Consider the following 22,525-nt stretch of genomic DNA (forward strand, 5'->3'; position numbering starts at 1 on the left):
GCATAATAGTAGTATTCCATAAATACACGTCCACCTTTTCTTTTCATTTTAAAACACCTTCAGGTCTATACAATGCACTGGTCTACGAGTACAGCTGCATACAAGCTTCCAGTTAATCCTACCGTGCTAAAGAATCCAATACAGATCTTTCATATCGTACTTATCATCTTTTTTCTTCAGTTGAATTCAGTTTTCGCTCTCAGACTACTATCCGTTTTCCTTCGTTTCAAAGCTGTTGAAAATGTAATGTGTATGTACGTACAATCATCCGCTTGCAACTGGAGGAGACTTTGCTTAGACTGCAGGCTGATCAGGCATTATTGTTTTGTTGCAGACAGGGTCAACCTGTGTATTACAGACGAGTCCAAGTTTCGCCTAGGATGGTTAAAATAAAATTTTTCAAATATTCTACAATTCAGACAATTTTTGTAAAATCCATTCTCGGCGTTTAATAGAGCATGGAATCATCTACCAACATCGCTATTCAAAGTGTTTCAAACTTTCTTCGTCTTGAATATATCACCATTCAAAGATGTCGAATTTTCGACTTTAGCTGGCTGTAGCTACGTGGTCAAGTTGTCAAGGGGAGCCATTTCAATACGAATTAGCTTAGAATTAGTCCCTCTATCCGTTGCGATGTATTCAAATCTGTATTAAAATTGACTCGTCGGTCCAGCACGGCCATGAGTGCCGGTTCTCCGAAACGGTTGGAAAATTTTGCGAACTGAATGTGGTTCCTTGTAGTACTCGAGTTCCTCAATAAGAATATAAAAAAAATCAGAGGTGGTGTCGCGACTCTATTTAAGTTTTGTTCAACCCCACCGTGCCACGGAAGTAAAATTTGGAAAGTTTACAACGACATGTTATCACCTCGGTTTTCACGCATTTTGTGGTATGCATTGGGGTTGACAATCAAACAAATCCTCAAAACAGCTTCCTTGAATTTTCAATGGTTTCACATTGTCGGTCAGATTGATATCAATTTGTTTTGGAGTTTGTGTTGCTTGGATTTGACCAATTGAAACTCTTTTGTACCAGTGTCAAAGTAATACTGAAAATGTGGCGGCCCAAAGAAGAACTTTTTAAGTTACATTACCTTGTCCTATTATCCCGTTAGACACTGGTGAAAAGGAAAGTGTTCAAAGTTCGAAAGGTGTAGTGTTATGGTCTCAACAGTCAATAGATTTGAAACCATGAAGCCGCATATTTCGAGTTTTCGAGCTCCTTGACTTCGTTGATGGTAAACTCAAATAATCGTGAGATTGAGATTTCCAGATTGTCGTCATTTCATAAAAGTATGAAAACAATTCATGGACGTCACACAAATCGAATTGGCTATTGCACTTGTTGCATAAGAAGTTTACTTTGAGCCGATGGTTTTAAGGCGAGACACTTCTTCCTTTCTGCTTCCGGCGAATGTGTGACATAGAAAAGAAAAATGTTCGAGCAAAATGTTAACCTGTACAATTTATTGCTCCTCAATATGGTGTACCCGTTTACAAATGGAACGGATTGAACCAACAGTACAAAAAAAATGATTTTGTTGTTTTTATTTTAACTGAAAAACTAAAGTCCTTATAGTCTAACGAAAAGCCATGAAAACACTTTACTTTAACGGTCAAATAAATAGAAAAAAGTCTCTTCTCATTCATCACTGATGGTTTTCTTTTGTTTTGTTTCTTCATCTATCCGACTTAAATCTTAAATGAAACGAAATGACGCGATTGATTCTAGATTATAAAAATAAAATCAAACAATCTGACAATATGAGTAATTAATATGCCGAAAGCGTGTGCTTTAGACATATGGCGTGCGCAATGGAATAGTTGACGAATACCCATCGCTTCGAAAAAGGATGTTAAATATAACACAAAAAAAGAAAAACAAAAAAAAACTCCCAACATTACGTTAACCGAATGCCGAGAATTTAATCATGAGAACCAGCTTTGGCTTTGCGTTGCCGTGGGCTCTGTCCTTGTGCTTTCGGGCTTTGCTTCGATGAGATTTTAGCATTGGGCGAATTTTTTGGTGATTTTGAATTTGGCGATGCTTTTTCTGTAAATTAAAAAGAAAAATTAAAATCTCTCCCACACCGTCCCGAACATTTTGTTCTGTACTCACGTAATGCCTTCAATGTCTCCTGTGGCAACCATTCGTAATCCACATCGGTCGAGTTTGTCGTACCAGTTTCGATAGTTTTGCGCGAAACTTGGGCACGCTTTCTCTTACCAACGGAACCGACCAAAAATTGTTGTCCAACAACCAACAGTAGCACGGCAACGGCAGCCAAAAAGACGTACAGGAAGAATGTTTCTCCGTCCAATCCTTCGTCAATTTCGGTAATTTGAACGGTTTCGTTGAACACAGCTTCGGTGAATTGGAATCCATTGATGTCACGATAGTTCAGCGCAATATTCAATCCAAATGGGCGGCCAGCGAACGATTCGGATGGAATGAATGAGTAAGAAACGGTTGCTTCGTGTCCGGGCTTGATTTCACGGTTGTACGGGATGGCGGAGAAATTTTGAATGTAGTAGTTGAAGTCCATTGGATATCTGAACGAGGCTTCGACACTTTCGACAACAAAGTCATCCATGCCGTTGTTCAAGAAACCAACGAGGAATTCGACTGGATTGCCAGCTGGAAGTTCGAGTGCAACGCCCGGTGTGTACAAGGGTTTGGTGAACAGTAGGAAAGTGTTGGCGTCTGGGGACGTTGTCACTTCCGCTTCTTCTTCCACATCGACATCTTCACCGACAAGTGGTGCGTCCTCATTTTCAACATCTACGAGCTCTTCATCGATTTCATCTTCAGCAGCAAAGGTCATCAGTTTGTTTCCTTAAAAATGAAAAGAGAAAATTGAAATTCTCTAGACTGCATTATGAATGCTGTTCTTTCGTAAATGAATGGACTGACAACGGTCAATATTTGTTCAATTCAAAAATTCTTCACATTTTTGTCGAAATTGTCGTGCCACGTATAGAATGGAATGGTTGCATTAACCGGTGCTTAAGAAACGCAAAAATAAATTGAATTAAACATTGCTCACCATTTCCGAATGTACATAATAGAGCTGGAAGCACTAGCAGTGTTATTAACCACAAATATTTCATTTTTAATTGAAGTTTTGATAGATCGAAGCACACACTAAAATTGAGTTTGATCTGTTATGTTACAGTCGTTCAATTGAATCTCTTTCTTGTTGACGGTGAAAAGAAGAAAATCGACTAAAATGTCATAGCCAACACAACTGACGTGGAATACGAGGTAGTGGTGAATTTCTACACAAAAATTTATTTCTACAAAATGGAATTGGAGAGCGAAATTGCCCAACCGAAAATGATTTTTAGGGAAATTTCGTTAACTGGGATTTCGAGTGATGTATATTTACGATGTTTTACTCTCTAGTAAATCTTAGTAAATTAGGGTGTGAGAGAAATCATTTTATTTCATTTTTAACATAATTCATTCCACCCACATCAATAAGTCATTATTCCAAATTGGGTTTCTTGTTCCATACTTGGAATATATAGCATTGGTTGGTGTTTTTTAGTTGTGACATTGAGTAAAATATGCAAAAAAAAATGAGAAATGAGGTTATTTTTGTGATGTGACGAGCGAAGCGAGTTTCATAACCATATTGTGTGACAAAAACACCCAATATCTCAACGTGTTGCATACAATGTTTTCTGCAACCAGCTGCGAAAAGTGAACTTTTGAAACACTGAAACGTACCACTAAATGAACGAAAATTTCTATGAACGATCATATAAACTGCTTTTATGTAAGTTTCAAAAATTGGTTCACTGCGATTATTTATCTCGATATTAGAGATGGTTAGAGATGTGGGTCAATAAGCATTGGGTTTTTGGTGTCATGGGTTCGAAATTTAGTCAGGATTTTTATTTAAGAGTAATAGTTCAAAAGTAGTCACAAAAAGTATTTATGAAAATCGATTTCGTCACTAGTGACAAAAACTGTATATGTAAATCGGTTTCGTCATTAGACAAAAATTAAAAATATAGAAAAACAAAGAAAATAAGAAAAAGTCCACCTTTCGAAGCGTCATTGCAAAAGTAGCTGTTATGCAACCGAGTATAATAGTTATTGATCCCATCGAGTATATCAACTTTATGCCCTGACCAAATTTCGAACCACCGACACCAAAAACCCAATGCTTATTGAGGAACATCTATAACCATTCGGCTATCGAGATATATAATAGCAGTGAACCATTTTTATTTTTTTGGTTCAGTAAAGTTTGTGTTCTTTGTGTTCCGCTGAGCGTTTGCGTTACATTCAGTGTTTAAATACTTTGATTTTACTCTGCACAATATGTGTCACAACTCAACACGACCCTGAAACATACATTTTAAACTAGATCTTTTCGATCCAAAGAACTGCGAGAAGATTACGATAGGATAACGGTCTGACTCAATAAGGCGACATGCATTATGTTATTCGCGAAGGTCGTCTTAAAACAGACAGAAACTCGATCACCGCTCACTTTTATACATAAGTCTTTGATAGAGTGATTTAACATTTGCAAATGCGATGAAAGTAGATAAGTAGGTACGGCCAGTCCATACAAGTCGGAGCACATACGGATTTGCATGGCGCCACCTCAAATAAACTCATTTCAAGTGGAAATTTGCACTAGAAATGAGTTCGTTTGAGGTGGCGCCATGCAAATCCGTATGTGCTCCGGCTAGAACAAATTTGAACGTTTGGCCATACCTATACATTTACTTTCATTGTGGAAATGGAGAGTAAATGACTATCATATTGACTGGGCTTGAATGTCATATTGTCACAATAATTGAAAGTATTTTCCGGTTTGGCTTGTCAAAATTGTTGAAAAAAAGTTTAGCGACTGGGACAAACGCTGTAAACCTTGAAAGTGGCTATATGGATCACGCTGTCATAAGTGCTGCCAAACACATTTTTTTGGAAGGGAATACGAACTATTCTTTCCTATTCTGTTCAGAAAACACATAACACGTAAAGTAAGTTCGCTCGTAAAAATCTCGAAAAATTCGAATCATCTTAAAGTGTAGTTAAACCAGAATGTAATTACAGGCTTCTTTGCACTATCTAATATTTAAATCAATTGATTTTTGGATGATTTAGTGAAGATATCTCGCAAATATTTGGATTTTTGTGATGATAGCCGCTTAGGTTATTTTTCTCATCAAATGTCAAATTGTTAAAAGTTTTGTGAAGCTAATTAGCAATTATTGTTGAATTAATTCGACGTGCAATTTCCTTACTAGTTCACTGCACTCTGCAATTGTGACTTTAAAGCATTTGGACTACCTTTCAATATCGAATTTATCAAATATTTTGCAGTAAAATTGTTTTGTTTCCATCCATACAGTAAAATGGACAAACCAGTTGTTTTGGCCCGTGTAATGAAAGTTCTCGGTCGCACCGGATCACAGGGACAGTGTACCCAAGTCAAGGTAGAGTTCATTGGAGAACAAAACCGACAAATTATCCGCAACGTCAAAGGACCCGTTCGTGAAGGCGATATTTTGACCCTGCTGGAATCTGAACGTGAAGCCAGAAGATTAAGATAATTTCGATAATTCGTAACTCTTAAGGTAAATTTCAATTGAATTTGCTCGAATCATTTGGACCGAACACTAACCATTTTGTGTCTCTTTTCCATTTGCAGCTTCATTGTCGTGTACGGATACAATTACCATCAATCAATAAAATGCCATTGAAAGCTTAAAACAAATGGTGCTTTTCATTTTGAAGCTGAACCGTGTGAATCCAATCCCCACGATGTATCTTTGTTGTAGTGTGTGTTGTGAAAAGTGTAGGCTTATCGTCAGGTTCCGCAGTTCAGTAAATCACACATAGTTCCACCAAACCAAAGCATCAACGACACATTGCTTAGGGTGGGATTTGTTTTTGCGTTCGTTGTGTTCGTTCAGGAGGTTGGCGTACGCATGAAAAACTATTTCGCTTCCATTCGACTCATTGAACGTGATTTTAAATAGCAAATCGCCGTAAATTCTCAGAAAATTGAAAGCATGCTTGAAGAGCAGCGTCCTAGAATGAAAATGCATACAAAGTGCTCCAACGACTTCAAAGTCATAAAATGAAAATCGTTTTGAATGTGTGAATACGTGAATCCCGATCTGGTCTCTTAACTATGCCTGTATGTTGAATGTGAGGTTAACAGAGTTGTCCGATTTAACGTCCGCATCCATTTTGTAATGTGAAATATTGTATGCTGTGGCAACGTCGCTTTTGTTGTGAATCTGAAAACTGCAACGATGATCTTAAAACAAGAAGTTCTTTATCCATGGCAAAGCTACGAGTTGATGGAATGGTCTATTGGAAGCAGTATGATAAGAAGAGCTAAAGACCGGGACTGAGTTCAAGCGTTACTGAAATTTTATTAGATGAAGAACAGTAACTTCAATCAAAATAGAAGGTAAGCTATGCTGTCCAAGTTAACGAGTAAAACAACACTCACAATGTCTTTTCCGATATTTGTTACTTCATCGCTGGACAAATAGTTGGGTCTGAAGTCAATAGACGGATCATTTTTCTGAGAGCACAGTCAACAGATTTCCTAGAAAAACGTTGAATGCACCACACATCTTATGCTGGTACTTTACTACTTTAGTATCTTACGAAGATTAAAATACACGACGCAGGGGCATAAGTAACGTATTCAACTTCACAGAAGCTACAGTTAGTCTAACTCAGTTTTCTCAATTTTCTGAGGGGTGATGCACATGTTTAAAAGGGAACCGCCGAACAAGAAAGGCTATTGGATTTGGGATCACCTATTCGCAGATAGTGCGAGTGCTCATAGGTCTCCTTGAATCTCTCGAAGTGTAGTAACAGTGAAAATCTACTCGGACAAGATGTAAGACTGTCTCTAAGAGAAATATTACCCACCACCACTTCTACGGTTACATAGAGTAGAAGGTAATTAAAAATGTGGAAAATTGTGAGCAAGTTTGTTCTGTGTCCTCCAACCACGACAGAGTAAAGTTAAGCAGTCCGTTTTATTTTACTCTGCTGTGCCTCTTACCACGGCAGAGTAAAATAAACCAGGCAGGAGCCAGAGACACTTCTAACATACAAGCCCGTGGGACAAATCCCCCGCAGGCCCCTGTCTCGTCTCCCCCAGTTGACCTTGCTCTCTCTAACAAATCCCCCGCAGTGGGCCCCTAGTGTTCTTAGTCTAAAGGGTAATGTAAGGGCTCATTACTAGAAAAAATTGGGCCCCTGCATAAAGCGGCCCCCGCACTGAAAAAAGCTTAAAAGTGTCTCTGGCAGGAGCGGTTCATTTTCGAAACGTCAAATAAGGGACCGAATTCACTGGATGAAAATGAACTCAAATAAACACTGACATAAATTGGAAAATTTGGTTCGCAAAAAATATAGGGCTACTAGATTAATCAGGTCCCTAGTCAAATCAGCGCTCCTGCCTGGTTAACTTTACTATGTCGTGCTCTTACTCATACTGAATGAAATGACATTCGATACTCTGTTGAATATGTGCAAAAATGCAAAATATGCAAAATGTTGATGAAAGCATCGTCGGAATCATAATGACTGAATTCTTGTTGTCGGCTTCTAAGCTGTGTATGCCCCCTCATGCCCTCATTGTACTTGGTTACTTACATTCTGAAATTTTTAATTTGAAAGCCAAAATGACAACAAATTCTATTATTGCAAGTATTAAGCCGTGACCGCAGTCTCTCAACAAACTATAAACGGCTCGCATGACATTTCAACGCTTACGAAAGAACGTAAACACTTCACGTGCTTCTGTTTACTTTATTGCATTTTCGATTTTGAACTCTTAGTTTGCTGTAAATGAAATCTATTTTCATTTTCATTAAATTCTTCCTCCGCGGATCGTTTACGTAAAGTGACAAGTAAAATCTGAAAAAGACAATCCACAACATGAATACGCAACAAACAGTGCAAGTCGACACGGAACGAAGTTCTATCGAAATTTTGTGTCAAAACAAACGCAACAAATATCTGAATTGCCTCAAATCTCATTTTCATTTAATGAAATTATTTTCGGTTGAACATAAGAAGCTGTTGGATCGAATGCTGGTCTTGTCTACAAAACTCAACGTTATCGAAAGGTATAAATTGATAAATGGGTACAGATGTTATGATGCGTGGTTAGTTGAATTAGGGATAACCGAAATTGGTATTGGTACAGTATTTTCTGTTAAGCTATTAGGTGACTCGGGCTCTCTGTGAGTCAGTGTAATTAAACCGGAGATAAATATTAAAAGTCAAATGACAAGAAAATCTGAACGAACAACAATCACTAACGAGATTTGGATCAGTGGAAACAAGACTGATTCCTAAACATCGAATATCTTTCTGATAGTTGATTGGAGCTTCACATGATTGTGAGTTCTACATGAAGACCCATTGAACATTGCAATTAAAGTCACGCTTCAGAGGAGCGTAGGCTTGAAGCCAAAAAATTTCTTGATAGAAAAATTGTAATTTAATTCAAAGGAATCCTAAACAGACCCTGTTGTGCTCCCATGAAACAGAATGTCTTTTTTCAAAAGAAAATTTCGTACAGATGTTGCTCATTAGAATTCTCTGACAATATTGTAATCAATGAACCCCACGCACTGACCCAATACAATCCAACTAGGCAAATCAGACTTTTTATAATATTTTCCTTCTCTTAGTGACAACCGTCCAAAGTGTTTACTGTATTCCAACGAACTGATATGGAGAGTGAGAGGCGAAATCCTGAACACATTGAATTCAATCACCTCCCAGATCAGTCGAAATTTGTAAGTTACACGCGAAGTTCCACCTTCTCATGACTGTGTTTTATTATACACTTCTTATTCAGGCAACAACAATCTAATTCGTTTATCTGTCTGCGACAGTTTCACGAAGAATTCATCATAACATCGAAAGGTGTGGATTGGAACGATCAGTCACGTTTATGCAATGGATCTGCTACCGAGAAGCCACTAATTTACTATGTTGATCACTCTATCGATATTATGTACTGTTTACACATTTACGAACAAGCCATCCAGTTTAACAAATCACATATCGATGTAAGAGACAGCAGTTCAATTGCCAGATTAGCAAATTCCGTGTCGATACCACAAAATTTCAATGATCGTATCATTGACGTACTGCTAAATAGTTGTTTTGTTGATAAGACAGAAAAAGTGAGAAATAAAAGTTGAATTCGGTTGAAAACACAAAGAGTTTACTTTAAGAGCGTTTGTACAGAGTCAAGTCATCGAATTTTTTAAACGAAAAATAAAGTGAGGTTGACTCCACAAATTATCATCAAGTATAGCAACGAATTAGAGTTACGTCTCTCTGAGAATTACTGTTATTTACCAGTTAAAAATGGAAATTTCCAATAAATATCATGAAATGTCTTCGACGGTAGATTTAAAAAATCAAAAATTATCAAAATCTTAGTAGCTATTCACAATGAAACCATCGAAGTGAATGACTGTAACAGTGTAACAATTACGTCAAGAAATCTCCAACCAATTGTATTGTTGCTTTTCCGCTATTCCTAGCAGCAACAGAGATACGAATTCGTTTTGACACAAGTAACTTCATGGTAATATTTACATTTTCTGTTTCCGAGGTAGTAAACCACTACAAATTGAACGAACATCTTCAGAGAATAGATCGGTTAATTGACCCTATCAGTTGTTGAGAGCTGATGTCTTATGATACACGGAGAAAAAAAGCTGAATCGGATTACTTTTGTGAAACACGTCTTTCTTTTGTGAGAAACGTTTTTCTTTTAGGAAATTCGATTTTTCTTCGGTTTAGAATAATCACATTCAATAGTTTCCCAAACAAAAGTTGAAGTCTCGCCTTCTTTCTCGCTTAATTTTTATGTACTAGTCGTACTAGTCGTTGTGCAAACAATTTAGAGATATTTTTGAAGTAACCTGCATCTAAAACGGTCGTCGTGTTATGATTTTATCGTTTCTCGTATTTGTTTAGTCATGTTACTGACTCTATTTAGCGTACCACTCATGCTTGAGGTGCGTTGAATACACCAAATAAATTGGGAAAAAATATTGTAAGAAGCGCTGAAAAAAATTATATTTTATTCAGAATCGTACATCGGTACAAAGGTAACTCGTTTTTCATAACAGACTTTCTCTATTATCTCTAAATTACCTTTGTGATAAGCGTAACATTTCTCTCCATGTATACACATCCTAAGGGCTTGTCCACTTTTCAGGCTCCACCTTCTTCTTCCTCTTTTTCAGCCTGTTTCTATCCACTGCTGGACATAGGCCTCCCCAATTCTCTTCCATTCCAAACAATTGCAATTTCTTAATTCTGTTTGTCCATCTCTCTGGTGGTCTACCCCTAGGTCGTTTTTTAGGTGGTCTCCAGCTCATGATCCTTTTGGTCCACCGTTCGTCCGTCCTTCTTGCAATATGTCCGGCCAAGCTCCACTTTAAAGATGCAATTATTTCCATGACATCAACGACTTTTGTTTGTTTCGGATCCATTGATTTGTCATTCTAACTCTGACCATATGTGAGCACGGAAAGGACACACGTATCGAACACTTTACGTTTCAGACTATTGTTCACTTTGCTTTTGACAATTAACCTGAGTTTTCCACCTTCGGGTGTTTAATGAACTTCCAAGTACCATCTTTAGATTCATTCATTCATCATTATGGAAAGCGCCTTAATGATTTTTTGTTGCAAATCATCCGGTTCAGAACAATCCACTGCTTCAAATAAAACTAAAGCTAGAGCTACAAAAGATTCAATGACAACCAACACCGAGAAGGTCAACAAGTATATAAGATTGACAAAAAAGAATCATGAATGGGGAAAAGCACTTGAGGTGAAGTTGAAAAATGGTTTTTCTCGTTGATTTGCCTGGAAGTCTGAAAGTTTCTGATAGCAGAAGTCAGATCAGTTGGTCTTCCGTCTGGATTTTTACTTCTCAATAAGAGCCTCCGTGAGCTGTTGAGGAATTTCGCACCACGTCATTCACAATAACCCACAAAGTGACTCCCTGAACTCTAATCTAATATGGCCAGTGAAAAAACTTGAGTCACTTATGTTTTGTGATTAAAATAGAAATCGACTGAAAAGTTCCACTAATATGGGCACTATAATCTCCTTCTGAGGACCGCATGAATTACCTTACATTTCTAGTAAACTTAGTGAAAAATGTCTCTAAATTTTATTGTTAACAGACGACAAACATATCACCTGGTATAAGGATTGAATCGGCTACTACCTTTGATCAACAAATTCGATTACTTAAAAATAATCTTATATTGGCCTTCTGTAAGAACTAATGGCATACAGCTTTGTCTTTCGCAATTTTGAGACTTTCTTTTTCATTATAGTAGACACTATGAATCTATCTCCAATCGGTTTGTATTGTTGAAAAATTTTCATTCAAATATAAAAGGTATTTTCATCGAACTATTGTTCACAGTTGTTCCTCTTTTTCTCTCTTCAAAAAATCTTTCGTTTCTGATTCGATAGCTTGGACATTTTTCGTTCGCATTCAAAAAATTTCTATCAACAACGAAAACAAACAGAAAATGGAAAAAATATTATTTTCAAATTTTCCTTTGCGTTACGTTCCCTCCTTTACGTACATTTATTTTCATTGCGTCACGGCACCGAAATGAACCATACACAAGATGTTCAAATATCGATTTTTTGTCCAAAAGGACGAAAAATAACGACACACACGATAGTAAAGTTTTCATTCATACCAAAAATGTGTGTGTTTTGGTCTGATTAATTTTTAAATTTAGTTTTTGTTCCGAATAAAGAAACAATTTAGTGTAAAATTGCAACAAATTGAATGAGTTTGTGCTTTCCGAATTAATACAAATTGAAGAGAGGCTGAATTTCGATTAGTTTCATTCAAATAATTCGATTAAATTGTTATTGTGTGTATCCCGTCTGTGCCATCACCATAAAACGTTACATAAGTGGAATTAAAAAAAGAAGGAAATGTGGACTGAATCGACTAACTGAAAATTATATTCAATTGAAGTAAATTTTTGATTTTATTCGCTTGTACAGGTAACTGCAATAGTAAAACTCTGTGTGCTGCATGAACCATTTTATTCGAAAAGCTTTTTTTCGTCCTTTTATTATAATCCACTGTGATGATGCCTATCGTCAATCGTATCGAAAATTTCATCTTTGAAAAATCAATTTTGAATTATCGCAAGGCCACATATAAAATGCTTTCTGCGTTTACGTTGATAAACTATCAATCACGAAAAAGAAAGCAACGACGCAAAATTAATTCGATTCGAATGTTAGAAAATTTTGCACATTTTTTTTGTTGAATGGATTGAATTTTGATTTGCAGATACGATGAATCGTTCTACATTTGGATATTAAAACCAGTGTAATTTAGGGAAAATAACTTAATCAGTCGGGCTTTGGGGAATAAGAGAGTTTGTCCGTAATTATAGATATTGTTGTGAGTTTGGTTAAAAATGTGTATAGATCGTTCGGAGATCTATAATTCATTGTTGAATAACTGGGAACCCATTATATATCTTAGTGGGAAGTTTATGCTTTCTAAAAATTCAACAGTGGAATCAGAAACTGATTGACGGTGGCATTTTATTTATCTTTTCTTCTTCTTCTTGTAATGTTAATAGGACAAAAGACAACTTGAACTAATTCAACAAAATTTTGATTTTTTTGTGTTCCAATCCCAATTTGGTATGCTTCTTTTTCACTTATTTTTATGTTAAAACTTAAAACAATGAACCTACCATACAGTATCCGAAGCGAAAGTGGCCTGAGTAGCCAGATTCGATTCAACAAAAATGAAACGGATTTTTACAGTAAAAACTTGTCTTTATCAACTAGACTAATCAATCGTTGTCTAAACATTGTCGCTAAGAAAGCTTGTCAACAACAAAAACAATTTAATTAAAAGAAACTTTGAATTCTTGTTGTTTCCTGAGGGATTTGTCCATAAATAGCGGTCACGCAAAGGAGCGGAAGATTATATTGACATTGGAGAGAGCTATAGAGGAGATAGGTTCGTACGCTAATGGACATCTACAAAATAATCTACGTTGAGTTTTAGTTCTAGTATGAGGTGCAGCGAGTAACATTAACATTAACCTGGCATGTAAATAACTGATCGTATGAAACATTATCTATCCACAATTCTAAAAAAAGACAAATTTAGTTTTTCCTTGCGATTTAAAGGGATCAAACATTTAAAAAAAAATTGAACAGCATTTATGGACAGCCCCTCTCAGTGAAATATTTTGCCGTTTTCATTTAAGTGCTACCCTTCCGTTTGATTCTTTCAATGACTGTATAGTGACATGGTACGTTCATTGCGAAGTTATTTTTAGCGCACTCTTTTTTGCACATTTATTTTTATTGACTTCAAATGAAATTTACGATACCGACTGCACAATTCAATTATAAAGTTTTACCTTCCTTATATCGCTATTTTGCCACACACAAACTAAAGCTAAAAGATAAATTGGAACCATCGATGGAATATTGGAATAAAAACACAGCAGCTACAAAAATTTCACACTTTTAGTAGCATAAAGTTGAATTATTTTCAATATAATTAAGTATGGCCAACACTGCACACCTTTTCCGTAGACAGAGCTCTAGAGATCTAGTTCCGTCGTCATATCACAATCAGAGAAGCATTGATAATTTGGAACTGAAGGTAAGCGAAATGAATAGAAAAACAATACTAACAATTGGGCTGGGCATCCTATAAAATGTTCATAATATCTCGAAATCTCGCCTATAAAATGCACATAGTTAACCTTCCACTTCATAAACTATTGTACAAGCATGTCAGACTCTGCATATTCAGTCAGGGATCATTAGCGATTATTTCTAGTTCTGAAATAAAGTTTGTTCCGTTCGAAACATTAAGGAACTACGTGGAAGATTAGTAAGAGCCGAAAATGGATCCCGAATGTCAATGTATGGTGCAACAAATGCAGCATTCGTCTCCGATAGTAGTCCACAGAATAATCAGAGTTTCGAAGCACCGAAAGCTAATCCAACGATACCGGCTGAAGATATAGTACAAGAGAAGCCAGAAGATGAGCGCGAAAATTGGGACAGTAAGCTGACGTTTCTATTGGCTACGATAGGGTAAAAAGGGACAACATTAAACACTATCGAAATTCACTCATCTCCATTTCAGATATGCTGTTGGACTTGGCAATGTATGGCGTTTTCCTTATTTGGCCCAAAAAAATGGCGGTGGAGCGTTTTTGGTGCCATACTTCCTGATGTTATGCATACAAGGAATTCCAATTTTTTTTCTTGAGCTAGCAATCGGACAACGATTACGAAAGGGAGCCGTCGGCGTATGGCAAGAGGTGCGTATGAAAATTTCACCGGATATCCGAGCACCAACCTTAACTTGCATCTTGTTATTTCATGCAGATATCGCCGTATTTAGGCGGAATTGGTATATCATCGGCAGTTGTTAGCTATATTGTAGCGCTGTACTACAATACAATTATCGCTTGGTGTTTAATTTACTTGCTACACAGCTTTGAATCGCCACTACCTTGGGCTGAATGCCCGAAAAGACTATACTCAAATTTTACTTATGACATCGAGCCAGAATGTGTGGCGTCATCTCCTACGCAATTTTATTGGTACCGTTCCACTCTCCAGTCGTCGCCCAGCGTGGATGTGCCTGAAGCTTTTAATTATAATGTTGCCATAGCTCTGCTAACAGCCTGGTTTTTGGTTTACATTTGTATGGTTCAGGGAATAACATCATCCGGGAAAATTGTCTACATAACAGCAATTTTCCCGTATGTCGTCCTCATCATATTCTTCTTCAGAGGAATTACGTTAAAAGGTAAATTTTGGGCACACTTTTTTTTAGAGTGAACAACTGATTGATTCTAAAATTCTAGGAGCTGCAGATGGCGTTGCACATCTGTTCACTCCAAGATGGTCCGCACTATTAGATCCCGTTGTTTGGTTAGAAGCGGGTACCCAGATTTTCTTTTCCTTGGGTCTGGCATTCGGTGGCCTGATCGCGTTCAGTTCATACAACCCGGCAAATAATAATTGCTATCGGGACGCTATATTAGTGTCATTGACTAACTGCACAACGTCCATGTTTGCCGGTGTGGTAGTGTTTTCAGTCATCGGTTTTAAGGTGATTTTTTATCAAGAAAATCGCTCGGACTTTCTTATTAAGTTAAATTTGACCTAGGCAACGTCCACCTACGACAAATGCTTGGAGGAAAGGGCAGCACTGATCCATGCGAATCAGTCGAATACAATATTACCCGTGTGTGATCTACAGAAGGAACTAGATAATGTAAGTCGATTTACGTAACAAGTCCGTTCAGCAATACAACATTCCCCTTTCAGAGTGCTTCTGGTACGGGGTTGGCTTTTATCATTTTTACGGAAGCTATAAACCAGTTCCCTGGCGCACAATTTTGGGCTGTGCTGTTCTTCTTGATGCTGTTCACTCTCGGTATCGATTCACAATTTGGTACTTTGGAAGGAGTGGCAACGTCATTGGTCGATATGAAATTGTTTCCAAATTTATCAAAGGAGAAAATTATTGGCGTAAATAAGTCGTAGAAAAGTTCGACAGTTCGATGGTCTATAAATTCCTTTTTTTTGTCCCCAGATTCTATGCTGCTCTTGTTGCTTATTATCCACATGCTTTGCACACGGTGCCGGGAGCTATATTTTCCAATTGATGGACAGTTTTGCCGGAAATTTCCCGCTGCTGATCATAGCATTATGTGAATGTATAGGTATCAGCTATGTGTATGGAATCAAAAGGTATGCGAGACCATCATTCCCTAGCACAAGATTTTCTTTACGCTAATTCACGACAACAACATTCAGATTTGCCGATGACATCGAATTGATGACTGGTTCCCGTCCATCGATGTACTGGATGCTGTGCTGGAAATACTTGTCTCCCATTGCGATGATAACGATTCTAACAGCATCATTCATTGAACTAGCATCCGAAGGTAGCAGCTATCCGGCTTGGAATGCAGCAAAAGGGATAACTGAGAAATTAGAGTGGCCGCACTGGTGTATAGTGATGGCTATATTTCTAATTCTAGTATCGGTACTGTGGATACCAATTGTAGCAATTTCACGGTTCGTACGCTAAATTCAGTGTTTACTCAAAAATCTGTCTCCGAATATCGTTGATCGACATTGATTCTGTGATGTTTCAGATTACTTGGAGTGACTATCGTTGAGGACACCGATTCGGCGTGGTTTCCCGAATCTGAATTGCGCGAAATTCATGGCATTGTACCGTACGAACCGACTGAATTGGAAGCGATGTTATTCTGCATTAAACCGGACGGTACGGAGGGTATGTGTTTTCCGTCATATGGGTTAAGAGAACAAGTGTTACAGGAAGATGAGTGAGCAGCATACTAGGTAATGTTATTATAACTCTGTACATAAATTCAATTATTTTACCATAATTTTGTTGTGAATAAACCACGCGGCTCTTAATTTGTAAGTCAATAACAAACAACAACAACAAAACCAAATTTACTGAGGATGAAAAGAACTGAAAATGAATTATTATTAGAAAACAAAAAACACAATAACTTGATGGCACTTAACATTAAATTAAATAACATTCATTCTGCGCATTCCTTTGAAACACTAAATATAAACTTTAGAAATTGGTAAGAGACGAACCACCGCATGGTGGAATATAATTTTAAGGCCTACAAAATAAGCACACGATAACAATAAATAAAAGAATTCAGACAAGAAAATTTAACTGACGATAAAAAAACAAAGGAAAACTAAAATCGCGACAATAAGCGCACTTAGCAACACATAATAACGACGCTTTGACAATATTTTGACAAAAAAAAAGTTTATAATTTGCCAAACAAAAGGAAAAAAAAATTTTGATTTTTGTTCCGAGTATTTTGCATTATCGCTTTTTATGTGCCTTTTTAAACAACATTATATACCGAGTCGTTGAACGAATTACCACTGAAAGTTATGGACCTAAGACGGTTTTTTATTTGATTTTTGATCGAGGATTTCATTCGTTTAATTTAACAAATTTTAATTCTTCCTTCCGATCGAATTGATAACCGTTTAAACAAAATAAAAAAATGAAGAAGCCAACTGACACTAATAGCGGTACTAATATAATGACGAAGCATAACGGAGGCACCCGGTTAAGACTATACAATTGAAGTCGTAAGTCCAATTTTTTGTCTGTTTTTTATGACAATAGTAATCAAGATAAATGATATGGAAAGTACAAACCTTCCACTTGTTCCGTAAAATTTAAATTATTTCACTTCGCATCCTTTAAATGAGTTCTTTAATTGGCTTCATCGTATTATGCAACAGTTACCTTTTAGATACATTGACAAAGCGATGAATTTATACCATTTGAACTATCTAACCAGCGAAACTTAGTTTTCATTTCTATCGGACCTGTGATAGAATTTTAAAAAGTGTGTCTTGTGCTAAGACTAATCGCACATTGGATCTATTAACCTTCGAAGTCCTAGTTGGCTGCACCCACTTCTATCATTTTCCCCAATAAATTGTTTCTGACTCACACGTCAAACGAAACAATTCCAGAAGTTACATTCCAAGAAGCTTTCTCAAAAACAGCATTATTCTTATAAAACATTTTGTTTTGAACTGCTTATTATGACCCAAAGTCCGTCCATAATTGAAATGAGCTGGATGGTTGTGAACATTGATTTTTGGGAAAGAAAAGGATTGAAAACCTTGTAATTATAGGAGGTTTTCATGAAAATAATTGAATGTGCAACCGGTTGACGGTACATAAATTGTTCTTAACAAATATTCACATCCGCGTTCAAATGACGATCGATTATTTTACAGACGCAAATTTAATTTATTAAAGAACAAAATTGTTAACCTGCACAACATTTCATACAAAAATAGAAAGTTTATAGATAAAAAAAGAAAAGTTTGCAAAATATTGATATTTAATATAATTTCTAAAATATTGAGCATCAGAGTTCGTGTAGTAGTATTTAAGGCTGTCCGTTGTTACTTAATTTTATGTAAGGTTTTTTTTCTGTAATGTGAAATCACTAAATTTTTTGATAGGATAAAACAGATGATCACAACATTTTACATATTTGTGCTGCTCTGAAATCAATAGAATTTAATTGTTGTTATTCCCGAGAACTGGATACACAGGACAAATTTTTGTTGAATTTGATGAAATTTCGTGAATACGAAAAGGTCAGAAGTTCATTGAGAGCTTGTAAAGCACTATATGCTACTAAGGTCTGACATAAATCTCAAAATTCCTACTTTTCTTTCGAACGATCGATTCATGAAATTTCAATAAATTTTTAACAATGAAGAAATCGGTTCTGATGGAAACAGTTCTTTTTTTTCGAAAATATCGCTAAATATCGCAGGACAGGTATTCACCATTCTACTATTCGCTTACGATTGTGAGAAAAATTATGGCTATAAAAGCTTATGTAAAAGCCCAAGAGAGCCCACAAACGAAATTAACTGTTACCGATCTATGTCTGTCAGCAAAACATAAAAAAAAAATTACGGCAAATTAATGCTAAGTATTATACACTAAATGGATAAATTTTTACAAAGAGTAAGTGTAAGATTTCGTGAAATTTTCCTCTCATTTTACATTAAGAAAATTTTCTTCGTTTTTCCAAAAACCAAAAATGAAATGAGAATGAAAACAGTGAGATAAATTACCGGGGAAGATGCAGATCGTCCGCGATGGATGAAGTTTGATAATAAAATATGTACTAAGATTGCGTGAACACGAATGACAATTAAGCTGTGGAATCAGTCACATCTTTTGATCTAAGTATTTTCAACACAGGCCAAAAATCTGTGTGCATATGAGTCCCTCATTAGAGTGTGGTTCGGAACTTACACCACGTAATAACACTAACATTTACCTGATACGAAAGACAACTGTGCTACGACTTTTATTTTTGAACGCTACGAAGGAGCGAAAATGACCACGACAGAGTAAAGTAAACCAGGCAGGAAAGTCTGTCATGTAACTGACGAATGCACATTATAAATAAAATTTTTAATGAAAGATTTGTCATGCCTGATAACTATGTCAAATTTTCAAATTTTGTCTTGGATTTTCATGAGAAATTTCATTCTTCATGAGACTTTCATTACAGGCCTACGCTCGTTAGGAGCTTCTTAAAACTAAAATAAGAGGTTTGAGCAAACATTTTTCGTACATCGGGTAGTGAAACAATATGTGTGGACAAAGCTTAAAACCCATTGCCTTATGAGGGACTGATCTGAAATGCACGCATACAGGCACTCATTCTCACATATTCATAGTTTAATCAGTGTTTACAAACAATTTGCTATTTAATATCACGCTAGGCGCAGCTCATCATTTGTTTTGTCGTTGTGGTCGATAAAGCGGTAAAAATCGAAATTGGTTCGACTTCAAAATAAACAAAATTAGTTTTCGAATTCCATTTGCTTCCGGATCGAAGCTATGAAAAAAGAAAACGATTAGCCAGTTATAAACCTTTCGAAAACATATGCTCTATCCCCAGTAAATTGAAACCCATTGTGTATTATTCATGGAATGTTTAAAGTAAGTCATTTATCGTGTAAGAGTCTTTTTTATAAACGTTAAGGAAAACTTCCACCGACAAACAATATCCATTTTCCAAAAATGGAAATGAAAATTTCTCCGTTTATTTAACGATAGTTAATAGGTAAGCAATATTATTTTAACAAAGTGAAAACGAAAGAAGAAGAATAAACCGTTAATAGAGATTGAAGATGATTCGAGAGGTTAAAAAATGTTATGAGATTGATTGAATTAAATTGTTCGGATGGGGGAAGAAAAGTGTAAATAACAAACACGAAATTATGGTTAATGGAAACGAGCGTACGGGAATGAAAAGTCGAAAATCTAAACATTTCATGAAATAAGACTAATAAAGTAATAATAAAGAAAAGGCATATCTAAATTATAATAATGTAAACAAGAAAAACAAAACAAGAAAAATGAAATGTAGCCGATTATAATTAAAATAGAAAATTTAAAAATCCATATTTACAAAACCATACAAAACAAACAAAACACAAACAGACACAAACAAAAGGAAAGAAAATAATGAATAAAAACACAAAAAATAATTACGACAATAAATCAAGTTCTTATATTTAAAGTAGTCTAGCAATCAAAAATGAAGAGAAAAAAAAAGAAAATTGTAAACATACAATTGATGGACAATAATATCTAACGAACTAAATAATTGAAAGAGCATAACAATAGTATATCTCTAGATATATGATTTAGTTGTAATACAATTCGAACAAGAGACGTATATTTTACCATACACCCACTTCAATTGCAATTTACGTTAAGTTATAGTGGCATGACACATGAAAAATCACATAATATAAAATAAGGTTTCTAAAATCAATTTAAGCGCATCACGACAAGTCAATCGAAATTTGTCGTGGACAGTGGATTAGGTGAAAAGTATTTCATAATTTCAGTGTAATTGTAAACGATTGAACAATATATCGATGACTGACCCCATTGGGTATACTGGATTGAACCACAATTCTCCAAAAGTAGGGAAAGTGAAACCGCGGACACAGCAAACAAATTGAATGGTTGTTGGCTATGGGAATTGGGACACGACTGTTGAGAAAAGGGTAGTTTGTTGTTTTTCCAGTAATGACTGAATGGTACCCAAGAAAGACAAAACACTTATTGTGATTGGTGGCTAAGAAAGAAAAACTTACTTTGGCAAACACCCAAAATTTACCATACCTCATTCTCCACCTCATTCTCCACCGTCTCTTCCAATTCTAAAAGCTTGCTAGGAAACGTTATAAAATCGTTATTAAATCAAGAGTCTCTCAGAGGACAATTACTTGAAAACGAGACACTCTAGAGGGGCTAGCGACTGTATAGGGGACATCTGGAAATTTTATTAAAGAAGGCAAACCGCACATTTAAGTAATGATCGATTTACTTCGCAAACCACTGGTATCAATTGTTTGTTGTTTTTTTTTAAATAATATTATGCAAAGAGTGGATGGTTCGTTGAGTATTTTATTCAATCACTTAAGTCAATTGAAATATAGGGATGTTGTGATTTTTCGTTTCGGTTGTTCTTTTAGGGAGCGTGTAAAATTTGTGTTGATTGTCAAAAGCTTGGGAATAGAATACTTTAACATGCATCCAGTAATCCCATTATTCAGTTTTAGTCAAGTGTTCCGTGTGTTCAGATTTTGTTACAGGAAGGATAAACAACAAAATCTCACACTTAAAACTTTCTACATCTTCAATCGCTGTAATCCCCATTAACTGTTGTAAATTGTAATTGAATTGACTAAAAAAATTATAATTTTTAGCCACATAAAACTCTTGCAAGAATTTTTTTTTGTGCCCAACAATGAAATCGTAACAAAATTAATGTTTCAATTTTCACACATCCTTTTTTCGAAAAATAGTTTTCTGTACATTTGAAAACCATAAACATATTCCGAAAATGAACAAAAAAAAAACTAAAGTCGGAAAGACATCCAACAAGTACGATTAAGTACGGCAGAATTTTAATTTTATTTAAATGGAAAATAGCCTGTACGAATTCAAAAGTGCAATGAAAGTAAAAATAATTAATTAATAAAAAAAAAGTTTATCTCATCAATGAAGAAACCCCCCCCAAATATAAATGTGTTGTTGTTATTTCAATGAAATTATAAATTAAATTATATTATGAATGTTCCAAAAATAAAAAGTGAAAAAAATTTAAATGATATTTTAAAATGTTAAAAAAAAGTAATTATTGTAAAAGTTAAAAAAAAGAATAAAATAATAATTTTACGTGGAAATTTCTGATGAAAAGTATATACAAATATATATGAATGAATTAGAATAGAGAAATGTGCCAGTATGTTTTCGTTTCTTTAAATAACACGCAGAATTCTACAACTACATATGTATGCTTGAAAGATAAACGCCTTCTCTTACAATGTAGAATCTAATTGGGCCCATTATTGAGTTTTGAGACTACAAAAATTTGGTATATTTTGAAGAATAAAAATTAAAGAAAATCAGCCTCTGAAGTCCATCTTCATTGAAATATTGAGAGATTCTTCACTCCGAACTTGATGGTAAAACCGTATAGTTTCGATTGTTTGTGTACATCAGCTGAAAAACAGCTGAAGCAAACACCAGTGTGACTGTAAAGTTCTTGAGGCTTTCGGCATTAGTTTGAGTGTTTCTTCTCTCGTTCGGTTTTGTAAATTAGATCATTAACCAGCCAGCCCTTTGAAGTAGTTGCAAAAGATGTTGCAGAAAACATTTTCCCTTCACGAAGTTTGCAACGACTGTAGGCAGGTGGAATGGTGTTCATGTGAAAGTGCAAGCAGCTCTGAATATTGTGTTATATCTCACAACTTAGCACTAAGTCAGGGCCTATTTTTAAGCGTTTAATCCGAGGGGGAAA

At 35.7% G+C, this 22,525-nt stretch overlaps 4 protein-coding genes across 7 annotated transcripts; 3 read left to right on the top strand and 1 right to left on the bottom strand.

Moving 5' to 3' along the window:
- Positions 1-1,447: 1,447 nt before the first annotated feature.
- On the bottom strand, positions 1,448-3,285 carry LOC119069061 (translocon-associated protein subunit alpha). The gene is made up of 3 exons (XM_037172936.1): positions 3,050-3,285; positions 2,122-2,838; positions 1,448-2,055 (listed from the first exon to the last, which is right to left on the bottom strand). The coding sequence occupies exons 1-3, from the start codon at positions 3,111-3,113 to the stop codon at positions 1,928-1,930; spliced, it is 909 nt and encodes a 302-aa protein (XP_037028831.1). The 5' UTR covers positions 3,114-3,285; the 3' UTR covers positions 1,448-1,927.
- A 1,567-nt stretch (positions 3,286-4,852) lies between these two features.
- LOC119069063 (40S ribosomal protein S28) lies at positions 4,853-5,743 on the top strand. 2 transcript variants are annotated; one of them, XM_037172939.1, is made up of 3 exons: positions 4,853-5,006; positions 5,378-5,603; positions 5,678-5,743. In XM_037172939.1, exon 2 carries the CDS (start codon positions 5,382-5,384, stop codon positions 5,577-5,579), a length of 198 nt encoding a protein of 65 aa, XP_037028834.1. In that variant the 5' UTR covers positions 4,853-5,006; positions 5,378-5,381; the 3' UTR covers positions 5,580-5,603; positions 5,678-5,743. The 2 variants fall into 2 exon arrangements, with proteins under 2 accessions (XP_037028834.1, XP_037028835.1); XM_037172940.1 differs by having other exon boundaries at positions 4,951-5,069.
- Positions 5,744-7,743: 2,000 nt separating this feature from the next.
- Positions 7,744-9,231, top strand: LOC119069062. 2 transcript variants are annotated; one of them, XM_037172938.1, is made up of 4 exons: positions 7,744-7,977; positions 8,065-8,129; positions 8,700-8,807; positions 8,870-9,231. In XM_037172938.1, the coding sequence occupies exons 1-4, from the start codon at positions 7,939-7,941 to the stop codon at positions 9,216-9,218; spliced, it is 561 nt and encodes a 186-aa protein (XP_037028833.1). In that variant the 5' UTR covers positions 7,744-7,938; the 3' UTR covers positions 9,219-9,231. The 2 variants fall into 2 exon arrangements, with proteins under 2 accessions (XP_037028833.1, XP_037028832.1); XM_037172937.1 differs by having other exon boundaries at positions 7,746-8,129.
- Positions 9,232-11,730: 2,499 nt separating this feature from the next.
- Positions 11,731-19,216, top strand: LOC119069059 (sodium-dependent neutral amino acid transporter B(0)AT3). 2 transcript variants are annotated; one of them, XM_037172933.1, is made up of 11 exons: positions 11,731-12,080; positions 13,510-13,719; positions 13,936-14,159; positions 14,212-14,392; positions 14,460-14,883; positions 14,942-15,189; positions 15,247-15,354; positions 15,408-15,611; positions 15,676-15,833; positions 15,900-16,163; positions 16,244-19,216. In XM_037172933.1, exons 2-11 carry the CDS (start codon positions 13,621-13,623, stop codon positions 16,440-16,442), a joined length of 2,109 nt encoding a protein of 702 aa, XP_037028828.1. In that variant the 5' UTR covers positions 11,731-12,080; positions 13,510-13,620; the 3' UTR covers positions 16,443-19,216. The 2 variants fall into 2 exon arrangements, with proteins under 2 accessions (XP_037028828.1, XP_037028827.1); XM_037172932.1 differs by having other exon boundaries at positions 14,212-14,389; positions 14,457-14,883.
- Positions 19,217-22,525: the final 3,309 nt, after the last annotated feature.

The sequence above is a fragment of the Bradysia coprophila genome, assembly GCF_014529535.1.
Source record: "Bradysia coprophila strain Holo2 chromosome X unlocalized genomic scaffold, BU_Bcop_v1 contig_26, whole genome shotgun sequence".
Lineage (NCBI taxonomy): Eukaryota > Metazoa > Arthropoda > Insecta > Diptera > Sciaridae > Bradysia > Bradysia coprophila.

Excerpts from the sequence above, each read along its gene's own strand:
- LOC119069061 (XM_037172936.1), bottom strand. The coding sequence starts at position 3,113 with ATGAAATATTTGTGGTTAATAACACTGCTAGTGCTTCCAGCTCTATTA. Across the intron at positions 2,839-3,049 it reads ATTATGTACATTCGGAAATG|GAAACAAACTGATGACCTTT; the intron begins GTGAGCAATGTT and ends TTCATTTTTAAG. Across the intron at positions 2,056-2,121 it reads GGAGACATTGAAGGCATTAC|AAAAAGCATCGCCAAATTCA; the intron begins GTGAGTACAGAA and ends TTTAATTTACAG.
- LOC119069063 (XM_037172939.1), top strand. The coding sequence starts at position 5,382 with ATGGACAAACCAGTTGTTTTGGCCCGTGTAATGAAAGTTCTCGGTCGC.
- LOC119069062 (XM_037172937.1), top strand. The coding sequence starts at position 7,939 with ATGAATACGCAACAAACAGTGCAAGTCGACACGGAACGAAGTTCTATC. Across the intron at positions 8,130-8,699 it reads AAACTCAACGTTATCGAAAG|TGACAACCGTCCAAAGTGTT; the intron begins GTATAAATTGAT and ends TCCTTCTCTTAG. Across the intron at positions 8,808-8,869 it reads TCCCAGATCAGTCGAAATTT|GCAACAACAATCTAATTCGT; the intron begins GTAAGTTACACG and ends CTTCTTATTCAG.
- LOC119069059 (XM_037172933.1), top strand. The coding sequence starts at position 13,621 with ATGGCCAACACTGCACACCTTTTCCGTAGACAGAGCTCTAGAGATCTA. Across the intron at positions 14,884-14,941 it reads CAGAGGAATTACGTTAAAAG|GAGCTGCAGATGGCGTTGCA; the intron begins GTAAATTTTGGG and ends CTAAAATTCTAG. Across the intron at positions 15,834-15,899 it reads TATGTGTATGGAATCAAAAG|ATTTGCCGATGACATCGAAT; the intron begins GTATGCGAGACC and ends AACAACATTCAG.